Raw genomic sequence first — 12,086 nt, 5'->3', positions numbered from 1 at the left:
ACTAATCAGTGTAAATAATGCCGCATCTGGAGGTACTAAATGGAGTTTGTGAACTGAAAGCAAATTTCCATGTTCAGGAAATGGCATCAAATAGAAAATGGCTCCAGAAAAAGGCAAAACCATATGGAGGTCAAAGCGAGAGCCGGGGAGATGTGTCGGTCCACGATGGCTCCCAAATAAGGGAATCCCGGTTTGGCAGATACCTGGTGACAAAGAAAAGCTGATTTCATTGAATCGTGGAATAGTTTGGGTTGGAAGGGACCGTAAAGATCATCCAGTTCCAACCCCCCTGCCATGGGCAGGGACACCTCCCACTGGACCAGGCTGCCCAAAGCCCATCCAACCTGGCCTCGAACACCTCCATACGACTCTAATTTACTGATTTCCTATTAACCGCTGAGGAACTGATCCCATCCGTAAGACTTTCACAGCCATTTCCACGTTCTGAGTCCGCTCCTCCCACCCCATCCACGTTTCCGCACTCACCAACGCTGCAGAATCGGGGTCTGGAGTAAAGGATGCGATGGGGAACCGGGAGCTTGAGGGGCTGATGGTCAGCACAGTAAAATACACCACAAATATATAGTTTTGGGTTTGTTTGTTTTTGTTTTTTTGGTTTTTTTTTTGCTGGTTCACACACTTTATATTTAACAAAATAATTTTTTAATAATATAGTCTTTTACACATCAAATATTCTAGACCTCCCCCTCCCCCCGTGTTTTACAGAATAGTTTGTTTTTTTTTTTTCCTCACTAGTTTCAGGCACACTATTGTTTGAAAGTCTCGAAACCCGATAGTCATTGACAGGCAACAGCGTACGAAGAAATGTGGCGATGACTTCTTTAATGGGACCAGTTCAAAGCGCAGGAAGCCAACGCCCAGCTGCAACACGGCAATCGCTGCGCCAGTGCTCGTCCTACACAGCGGTAAAAATGCAAAAAAACGGGAAAGAAATAGAAGTATAAAGGCAACAGTGTGCATAAACCGAGACCGACCGTGCTGAGCCATTTCTGTGGAGGATGCTGTAAGGAGGATTTGCTGCCATCGCCGTTCAGAGCAGGTGCTGGGCTGGAGTCTGAACAAAGAAAGCGCCACCACCCTAATGGTCATGACCAGAAAGCAGCAAACCGGGCATGGACAGGGATGGGAAAGCGCCCATGGAAATGACATCGGTGGCTTTTCTCTCACAGTATCGCTTGGAAGATGCAGCCTGAGAAAGCAAGAGGCGCCGGGGCTGAAAAGACCAAAGGGGACTCTGGGCTGCTGGCAGGGACTTGGGGGGCTTCTCCTATACAGCATTGCCACTTTCTAGAGACCCTTTCCCAGGAGCTGATCCCTGCAGATGCGGTCAGCCCATCCTCAGCCCCCCCGGCTTTATCCCCAGCAGTACGGATGCTCCCGGGACTCAGTGGGAGCCAAGCAGCTCCCTCGTGCTCCAGCAAGGGGATGTACCCACCAGCCGAGCTGGCTTAGTGATGGGATGGTTCTGGAAACCTCCCTATCGGTGATGGGCAAAGGGGAGAGGTTAAATATTTTCATTTTGACTCACGGCAGCCAAGTCCCGCTCTCGCTGAAGTCAACACACTGGTGTCTTTGGCTCCAGCAAGAGCAGCCTCAGCGCCAGCAAAACAGCAACGGGGCAAGGCAGGTCCTGCAGTGGAACCTTCTCCCCTCTGCTCCACCACCCAGGCCCCAGCCGGGCATCACACAGAGACAACCCAGGGCAGAATGTTGCTTTCTTGGTGCCTTTCCAATGCTTTTGGCTCGCTGCCCCCACCTGCCCGCTCCGCCGGTGTTGGCTCGTGCTCTGATCAAGGTCACGGTGACTGTGTAGATGTCTTCGACTTTATTGTCCCCACTCAGTGGAGAAAGTGTAACACAGATACAGCTTGTGTTTAAAGTGTCCGGTTGTATACCTGTGCGTCTATCTCGGACCTTCCGCAGGTTACATCCCAGTTGGGGTTTCTTTAAACCCTTCCTCCTCTTTTAATTCCTACCTCCCTCCTGTCCTTACTGCTCCCCTCCCTTTAGAGACACGATCAAAACGATCCATCGCTTCACTCAGAGCTGTATTGCCTCGATCATCCCAGCTTAGGAAGAGGCTTTAAAAAAAAAAACAACCAAAAACACAATAGCAAAAAAACCCTCAAATAAATAAATGTGAAACCCCCGTGATCCACATTGTAGAAAGTGAGAGCGGTGAATCGATCGGCGTCTCGGAGGCATCACCATTCCAAGGACTTGCGTTGGCCATTTTCGCCTTCTCCTCCCCAAATCTGACCACCGCATCCCTACCAAGCACTGTTAATTACAAAAGCAGAGTAGATACCTACATACCGGTTACATAGTGTGTAAAGCAAGAGAAGAGCAGGAGAGGGGGGCGGAGAGGGAGACCCTTCCCCGCGAGTAAAATCTCCGCTTGTGTGAAACCATCGCAGGTTTTTTTGCTGGTGACCCTGGTGCAGCTGGCGGGAGGTCGGACGCATGTGTGGCGTCAAAGCTGTTTCTTCGTCATCGTCATCATCATCATGGGTGGGTTGTTTGCCCGGCGGTGGAGAAGATTTGCCGCTACAGAGCCTGCTTGCCCTGGCACTCGCGCTTGGAGCACTGCGCCGGCTTCCACCAGTCCCCGTTGTGGCAGTGGCAGATGTTGCAGTCGTCCACTTTCACTTCGATGCCGGCGGGAATGATTGTGGTTCCTGCAAAGCAGTTCGGACCTGCAGAAACACATGGGAGTAACAGAAATAAATCCTTTTTTTTTTTGTTTTTAAGTGCGGTGTAGCAGCTCTGCTCTGCGAGCCTTGGAGCAGGCAGGCGCTCAGCCCCAGCCCCTCGCTGGGCTCCGGCTGCAGCGATGCTCCCAGCCCGCTCACGGCCAAGGTTTCACACTGACCACTTTTTCTGGCTGTCTCCAGGCACTAAACTAAATAAAAAAAAGCCTTGAAACTTTCCTTCTCCTGTTCCTTGGGACTTTCCTCCTCCTGTCCCTCTACCCAGCCGCCAGCATCAATGGCATCGGGTGCCCCATCAATGCACCCAATGCCCCACTGATGCGCTCAGCTTTTTCTGCTCACTTGCTCACTAATTCAGCGTCGCGTTCTCCTAAAATCTGGCTCTGACAAGGCCACCACGAGGAGAAGCATCAGGACACAGACCAGCCTTTGCTGCCCTGCCAGCTCGTGCCGAGCTGCAGGGACCAGAGCTGATCCGTGTCCCTACCGTGCCCAACTGCCCAGTACCCCCAGGGACCTCCACCAGCTCAGGACTATTAACCAGAAATGATTTATAGCAACGAATTAACAAAAAATAATTACTTCCCAATTAAATTTTCCGATAAAATTGTTTTTTTTTCTCGCAGGTGATTCCTTTAACCTGTGTATTATCGGTAAGGTTTTGGGCTTCTTTATTACACAAGATCAAAGCTGAGCAGCAAGTCAGCAAGAATCTTATTTTCCTCCTTCTCATAAGAGCCTGTGGAGAATGCCCGTGGCCGGGCTGCCCCTCTTCTCCTTCCCTCTCACTCCGTTAGCACTGGGAATTAATGTCAGTGCCAGCAACGCATGGAAAAAACCATTGGGGTGGCGGCATTTGTGGCATCAGGGAAGTGTGAAGACATTTGGAGAGTGTCTCGTGGCTCCAGTGCTGCTCTGAAATGTCAGCCCTCAGCTGGCCACGGGTTTTAATCCCTGCCTCCCGCGCACGAGGTGCATTCGGAAGATGAGAGCACATACGCTACACGGAATTACAAGTCACCAGTGCTTAAAATAAAGCGTAAGACTCTTTGAAAGGGAAAATAGGGTCCCTTTGTGGCTGGAAAGAGGCTGGGCTGTAGCCGACCCAGCACTGGGGTCTCATGTTTTATAGTCTTAGGGAACGATACGTTCCAAGTTGCTGATTTATTAGTGCCCTGACTTCATTAAGACGCTCCTCAGGACCCTGTGTTTAAGCTCAACGGGCCACAAGTTTGACAGCGCTGGGCTTCTCCAGACACAAGCAACTCAGATGCCCGAGTTCGGTTTGTATTTAAGTGCCCTCCTGCCTTTATTAAAGGTCTCTTCAAATGCAGGTCAGCTCTACACCAACTTTTCACATCAGTTTTAATGAAGCCACAGCAGAAGGTGCCCCTCATGGGTCCTGTATCAGAGTTTGGGGGGTGGCTGTATCCCAGGGCTGCTGCTTCAGCCACAGGTGGGACCCGGGAAGGCAGCCTGTGGCTTAGGAATCATAGAATAGTTTAGGTTGGGAGGTCTGTGTCTCTCCGTTAAAGGGAGATGATGCCTCCTCCTTCACCTGGGCAGCACCTGAATCCGTCAGGATGTCAGGAAGAAGCAGGCTTTTGCTCCAAACAAGGGAATTCAGCATTACTTGTTGAACTTGAGTTGATGCTACGCTGGTCTGCCAGGACCAGTGCACTGGGTGGGAGGATTTTAGGTCTGCTTTGAGCTGGGCTTTAGACTTCCAAAGGTCCCCTCCAACCTCAATCATCCCATGGCACAAAGAACATGAAAGCCAGGAGTTACCAGCAAAGAACACACAGTGATAGAGAAAAGCCAAACTCTATGTGTACACACGCGTATTTTACTACATGTGTTTTTCTTTACATGCATGTGGTTGAAAAAGTTCTTCTGCTGAGGTTGGTGTCTCTCCAGAACACACAATCCCTGTGGTATTTCTCTGACAACTCACTGAAGGTGTTACATCTTCCCACGGCCTTTGTGTCCCTGCGCTGGCATCATCACAGGTGTTAATCCTCTGCTTCATCGTGGGTGGTGGTGGTGAGTTATGACACTCACAGCGCAGAATATGCCATCAGGTCGCCTCATTTGCTGCTGCCGAATGTCTGGGGTTCTAAAGCAATGAAAATGGTAGCTGGTGGTATTTAAAGCTGAGGGAGGAGCCCGTCCCTCTTTAATAGAACGCTCCAATTGGCTGCTGACGCCGGAGCCAGGCAGGATGGGCAGCCTCCACACAACAACCTGCTCCGTGCACCCAGAGCAAAAAAACCTTTTCATTAAAATTTAAACAAGAGGTTTCCTCTTGGAAAGGGGAAGATTGTTTTCTCCCTTGTTGCCCCGCGGCTGCCCGTTAATCATCTCATTTGAGAAGCCAATACTGCCTCAACTCCCACGTGCGTCTCCAGGTACAACCCTCTCACTATTGGGGATTTGTAACGCTTCTGGCCTCTTCAGCACAGCGGAAAACACGCGTGAGGCCAAAAGTGATAGGAGTCAGCGTGGCTTCTCGCTCACAGATGGGCAAACCTTCGCCGCCTGCCACAGATTTGGGGACCCTGTGCCCCCTCGATGGGGTTTTGGCTGCATCTATGCACTGAACCACTGCGAGGGCAGAGCACAGCGTGGGTCGTGGTCAGCTGAGGGTGAGTGAGTTTGGATTGGCTGATATAGAACTGCAAACTCGGGAAAAGCTTATTTGTCCTTGTGTCCTGCTTGTCTGTTCATCCCACAGCTGCTCCATCACAGCCACAGCTGCCCTTCTGCCCTTCCTCCTCGAGGCAGCTCCGGGTCCCTTCTCCCTCGTGAGCTTCTCTGGGGAAGTCATTTGGAAAAAAAAAAGCATTAAAACATTCCTCATTAATGTACCTGTCCCAGAATCACAGAATGGTTTGGGTTGGAAAGAACCTTAAAGATCATCCAGTTCCACCCCTGCCATGGACAGGGACACCTCCCACTGGATCAGGGGCTCCAAGCCCCATCCAACGTGGACTTGAACCCCTCCAGGGATGGGGCAGCCACCACTGCTCTGGGCAACCTGGGCCAGGGCCTCACCACCCTCATCATGACGAATTTCTTCCTGAAGAAGAGCTGAGAAGCAGAAAGCAGACACTGAGGTGAAAAGCAGTGGTGGGGTGTACTAAAAGCATCGCCCGTGCCTGTGGATGGATGAGGGAATGACGCATTCTGGAGAGAGCAGCAACGTCCCTGCCCCAACCAAGGACACAGGGCAGCTCTGCAATATAGTAATTAAACACTAATAATCTGCCCTTTGATCTCTGGCATCTATCAAGCCAGGAGAGACCTGGCAAGCATCTCTGTGTCTGACGGAAAATCCTTGGGATGCTGCCAGTCCCCACAAAGGGTCTGGGCGAGGTGAAAAGGAAAAAAAAAAACAGCTATTTTGGGTAAATCTGAGGGACTGAACACTGGGAGGAACAAGGCATGGCCAAACCACCCCCTGCTGAAGTATCACCGAGCATCCCTGGGCTGGCTGGTTAAACATCACCTGAGCTCTCAGAATCATAGAATAGTTCGGGTTGGAAGAGACCTTAAAGATAATCCAGTTCCACCCCCTGCCATGGGCAGGGACACCTCCCACTGGCTCAGGCTGCCCAAGACCCATCCAACCCACCTGGAACACCTCCAGGGATGAGGCAGCCACAACTTCCCTGGACAACCCACCCCAGTGCCTCACCACTCTCACCATAAAGAAATTCCTCCTTATGTCTAAATCTGCCCCTCTCCAGTTTATATCCATTGCCCCTCATCCTATCCCCAGAAAACAGCCCCTCCCCAGCTTTCCTGGAGCCCCTTCAGGTACTGGAAGGTCGCTATAAGATCTCAGAGCCTTCTCTTCTCCAGGCTGAACAACCCCAACTCTCTCAGTCTGTCCTCGAATGGGAGGTGCTCCAGTCCTCAGATCATCTTTGTAGCCTCCTCTGGACCAGTTCCAACAGCTCCATCTCCTTCTTATTTTTGAGGATTCCAGAACTGGACACAATACTCCAGATGAGGCCTCACAAGAGAGGAGTAGAGGGGCAGAATCCCTGCTGGCCACGCTTCTTTTGATGCAGCCCAGCATACAGTTGGCCTTCTGGGCTGCGAGCGCACGTGGCCGGCTCATGTCGAGCTTCTCCTCCCCCAGCATCCCCAAGTCCTTCTCCTCAGGGCTGCTCTCAATCACATCATCTCCCATCGGGCACTGAAACGGGGATTGCCCCGACCCAGGTGCAGGACCTTACACTTGGCCTTGTTGAACCTCATGAGGTTCTCACAGCCCCACTTCTCCAGCCTGTCCAGGTCCTGTTTGTCCAAAACGAGAGGCAGTGAGCGTCGCACTCACAGCTCAGGTATGAGATAGAGGCACTCAGAGCACACTGCGCTGCTGGAATTCAGAGGAATACGCCCCAAACAAGTGGCATTTTCTATGGAAGCCACCAGGGAGTTTCCCAGCAACCTCAGGGTTTCATAGAGCTGACAGCTAACGGAGACAACATCCAGCACCTGGGGACGCTACGTGGCTTCACACCGCTGCGGCTTATGAGGCCACAACCGGATCCCACAGCAAGAAGCAAAGGTTTTGCTCTAACTGGTTGCCTTTAAGTTCTCCAATATTTCTTTTTCTTCCATTTTTAAGCTGAAAGAGGGGAGATTGAGATGAGATTTTGGGAAGAAATGTTTTCCTGTGATAGCGGGGAGGTCCTGGAACAGGTTGCTCAGAGCAGTGGTGGCTGCCCCATCCCTGGAGGGGTTCAAGGCCAGGTTGGATGGGGCTTGGAGCAGCCTGATCCAGTGGGAGGTGTCCCTGCCCATGGCAGGGGATGGAACCGGATGGCCTTTGAGGTCCCTTCTGACCCAAACCATTCTACGATTAGATCAGCCTCCCAACATTCCAAAAGCTCAGCGTCCCAACCCCACGCTGCTGAAGACTGTCCTAAGCTTCTCCTACTGTGGCTTTGTGTTGCTTGGAGAAACAGACTGAGACCAGGATCTGCCAAACTGATGTTAAAAATCACAAAGAAAGGGACAAAACAGCACAGTGACGCGGTTTTTTTTATTATTCAAAGGAAGACGCTACTCAAAACCACTTGATGACCCGTCAAGCACATCAAGAAAGTTACTTATGGTAATAGCAGGAGGAACAAAAAGCTGCTTTGGGCAAGGGCTGGTGTCCTGGTCTTTGTAAAAGCATCTTAAACCATGACTGCGATGCAAACAGCACAGTAATCTCTCTTTTCCTTGCTCGAGGAGACTGATGGGAGAAGTTTGCTGCTCCCACAGACAACGTAATTGTGAGATTTGCTTTGCTTAACATAATTAATACTCATAAAAGAGCGCAGCACTCCAGGCTGTTTGCTAGAACAACTGTGAAGATTTTTATGGAGATCTATTAGGGGCATTCAGATGCTGTTTTGACAGGAGAGATGTAGCGCAGAGAGACAAATCATACATGGCTTGTTTGGGAAGAGTGATGGCAAATTTTGCAACTGTCTGTGTGAGAGCAGATACTTGGGTGACGCCCCACGTTGTGCTGCTGAATTGCACCCCCTCTACGAAGGGAATTCCTCTAATTCCATGCACAGGCATTAATGCACTCCTACATCATGCAGTGCCACTCAGGAGTGTGAGATCAAGTCCTCTCAGGACTCAGTGGCACCTCAAAGCAGTCCAAAACGGATGCTCTCATGCTGGGAAAATCTCATGTCCCAAACGTAAAAGGAGAGACCAACCCATCTCCTCTGCATGGTTCCCACCACAGGGAAAATATCTGAATTCAAGCGCACCCCACGCGAATGGTGAGTAAAGGTAGAAACAGCAGGAGTGTGGAGTTTGATGCTCTTGAACGCCGTTGAGTGCATGGTGTCGCGCTGATGCTTTGGAATCGCTCAGCATCAAATGCTAGCCCGGCTCCCAGGGGCTGCAGGCTGCTCCCAGCTGCTTCTTGGGTTGGTTTTACTGAACTCGATGGCTTTGCCTGTGGCTTACAGAAGCTCTGAGTTTGGCTTCGTGTGCGCAAAGAAGCAATAAAAGGAAAGAAAATGTTAAGCACCGCGAGCAAACACGGATCACTTCAGGCCAACTGTGATATTCAGATTTGCCCTGAATAGCATCTTGCACCAGGCAAAGCTCATCGCCTTCACTTAAACTTCTCATGGTACAACATCAAATTCCAGCAAAGAGTGGTATTTTCCTCTTAGTTAAATATTATCTGATGACAATCTTATGTCTCCCACCACTCCTTTAAAAGCCTCCACATCCCTTTAGGAAATATTACGGCTGACTCCAAGAGAATTTAGCACAGCCAGTCAACGGATAATGTTGTCGAGGAGAGAGGTGCTTATGGCTCCGCTTATCTACCTCGCACTGGTAGTTTAGATAGCTGCTAAATAGCAACTCAATTTAGCCAGCCAGCCTTCAGGCTGTACCCCACAATTAAAGTCACAGGGGATAAACAGAAGATGGTGGTGTTTCCCGACAGTATTTAGGAATGGATACAACCTGAAAGCATCCCCATGGATGCTCATTCAGCTGAACGAGCCTCAACGAATCTGCTTTTGGAGCTCGACTGCAAATGCAATAGAGCAAGGGAATTTACTGCTGGCAAGTCACACCGAACTGGGGCAGCTGTTCCTACTGAACGTGGCCAAGTGTCTTCTCAGTGGGAAGGAGGATTTTGCTTTGCACGTCTCCACAAAACATGCATCTCATAGTCTTCACTATGGCCGTCCCACTCCGTAAGCCACGTGGTCTCCGGCGCTGGCCTCCAGCACACCCAGCATCGCTCGGTTGACACAACCACTCGCAAAGCAACGACGAGCTCAAGATGACACCCCAAAACCTACACAAGGATGCCAAGCAGAGAAAGAGGCAGACCACAGCTGAAATGCTAGTGCAGAGGGCAGAAATCATCGGCTGCCTGCACCCTTGGACTTTATCCATGTCCGGGCTGAACTCTGTGCTCAGAGGGAAGGAAAAACAGCATCTTGTTTTTAATGACAACTCCTGTTTCTGGAGGTTCGTGCAGCTCCTCTGTGCTGATCCAGCAGGATCTTTCCAAATGTTCATCTAGCGCTGTCAACGCTATTTATGTGATCACTTCAGAGTGCAAGGAAACAGCTCAACTTGTGGCTTTAATTAATGAGTCATGGAGAGAAGGACTCTCAGTTTTGCTGCCTGGTACCAAGGCTGCCTGCCCCTCACCTCTCCCCAGGGGGAGGAGAAGGCAGCGGGTGAAGCTGGAGGTGAGACATAAAGACGTCAGCTGATGATGCTGAGTTTTGCCTTATTGAAAATTAAATTTGGTGATGCTCTGCATGTGGGGCTGAAAACTTCACGAAAAGATAACAACCCTGGAGCTCTTTCGTGTTAGAAAGAGGCCGAAGCTGAAAGTCCTGGCTCAAAGCACCGCTGAAGGCCAAGGGTGCACCAGAAAAGGGGCTACCACGACTGTGGCATGTGCAGAGGTGAATTTATACCCCAATAACACCCAGGTCTAATCCCTGGTCTGTGGCCAATTGTTTCTTGGTGGTGGCAGGAGAGAAGGGAGCACACCGTGGCTCTGCTCCTGGCGCTGATGTCCATGTCTCCCAGACTACAGAGGACACAGCTTTTTGCAGATTATAGGACATCTATTCAGCCCACATGTTCCCAATACATACAGCAGATGAAAATATCCCTCTGGGCTCCCGAGTCCATCACCATCCAATCACCCAACCTGCAAACAAGCAGGGGCTGGAGACGGGATTGTCTCACGTCAGTGACCCCACTGAGTTCACCAGCAAGACTTTGAAAGCTCCTATCCAGCCCTCTCACCCTCTCCATCAGCAGAATTGTGCTCCTAAGCTGCTTGCACCCAAACACAGACGCTGCAGCAACGCCTCACCCACCACCCCGAGAGTCTGGAAGCTGCTCCATCTTCGGGAGGGACTGGGAGCCGAGTCCACCAAACCACATCAGCCTCACCTCCGCAAATTAAGAATCCCTACAGCAGGCACGCGGGCGATGCTGGAGGTGTCAGTCGTCACCGCCGTAAGCAAAACACTTCACAGAGCCATCTGCCACTCAAAGGCTCATCGGCTGCACATCTCAGTTGGGAAGCCCCGCTCGCTGGAGCACGTCAATGTTTGCAGCGTGGGTAGGGGAAAGTTGATCACCAGCACAAACAAGCCATCGTCTGCTAATTTCCCGCCGCGCTGCCGCAGACCTGCTGGATGGCAATCGCATCCTGTGGGTATAAGGAAGCCCTACCCAGCACAGCAGCTGCCAGAAACGTGGTGTCTTCCATCTGGCAGGCGGGTGGGCTCCATCTCATGGTGGGACGGGCAGTGAACGGGGGAAGGAAGCCAAAAGCGATGCTGTTTTTTTGGCAGCAGGCACATGAGCAAACACGTGCTGGGATGAAATCACCGTGGGTTTCATCCCATCCTCCTCTGTGAGGGAAGAACACCAAGACAGGCACAGGAAGCTTTGGGGAGGAGATGTGAGCAAGCACAGAGCTAGTGGTGGGCCCTGCAGTCCCTCTTCATCCTCTGCTCAGGAATTCAGGGTCATACAAGAAAGCTGGGGAGGGAATTTTTGTAAAGTAGTGACAGGACAAGGAGGAATGGCTACAAACTGGAGAGGGGAAGATTTACACTAGACCTAAGGAGGAAATCCTTCACGATGAGAGTGTTGAGGCCCTGGCCCAGGCTGCCCAGGGAAATTGTAGATGCCCCATCCCTGGAGGTGTCCAAGGCCAGGTTGGATGGGGCTTTGAGCAACCTGATCCAGTGGGAAGCGTCCCTGCCCATGACAGAGAGGATCAAACTGGATGATCTTTAAGGTCCCTTCCAACCTGAACTATTCTATGATTCTATGAATTTAAGTGACATTTGTGTGACAAGGCCACCTTCTGCCTGGGATGTTTCTACTTTTGGGTACGATGATGGCTCTTAGCTGTGGTAACCAGTGTCACCTCCTTGAGGTAACCACAAAATGCACGGTTCACTCCTCCCTTGCTGCCTCATCCAGGCACACATGGGCACCTCCAATAAACGCCCCAAATTTCACTCCATTGTCTAAAGCATTGGAAAATGAGAGCCTTCTTTTTTTTTTAATTTGTGGACAACCCTCCCTGGAGCTGGCCAAAAGCTCCCTGGAGACAACTGGTGATATCTTCTAGCCATCCAGGAGCTTTTGATCTTGTGGACCATTGCCCCAAAGAATTAATCCCCTTCAAAGCCGGTCTGCAGCTCTTTTCCATCGTTCCTGCATATCTCACTCCTTACAAGACGATGCTAACAGCCTTTCTAAAGCACTGCCTACTTACACGAGAGGTTTTTCCAGACATAATTCACATTGCTGGGTGCCTGA

The 12,086-nt window shown here is 50.9% G+C and overlaps 1 protein-coding gene across 4 annotated transcripts in view; it reads right to left on the bottom strand.

Annotated features, from left to right (window-relative positions):
- Positions 1-603: 603 nt before the first annotated feature.
- The window catches only part of VWC2L (von Willebrand factor C domain containing 2 like), a 208,004-nt gene continuing 196,521 nt past the window's right edge, over positions 604-12,086 (bottom strand). For 2 of the 4 annotated variants that reach the window (XM_054069932.1, XM_054069931.1), the window contains exon 4: positions 607-2,717. In XM_054069932.1, coding sequence (XP_053925907.1) covers positions 2,569-2,717 — 149 coding nt within the window. In that variant the 3' untranslated portion in view covers positions 607-2,568. Of the gene's footprint in view, positions 2,718-4,609; positions 4,849-12,086 lie in introns of those variants that run through there. The other 2 variants (XM_054069935.1, XM_054069933.1) reach the window with 2 other exon arrangements.

This window comes from Cuculus canorus, chromosome 6, assembly GCF_017976375.1.
Source record: "Cuculus canorus isolate bCucCan1 chromosome 6, bCucCan1.pri, whole genome shotgun sequence".
Lineage (NCBI taxonomy): Eukaryota > Metazoa > Chordata > Aves > Cuculiformes > Cuculidae > Cuculus > Cuculus canorus.
Note: the sequence above shows the minus strand (reverse complement) of the source record. Positions and strands in the feature narration are given on the sequence as shown.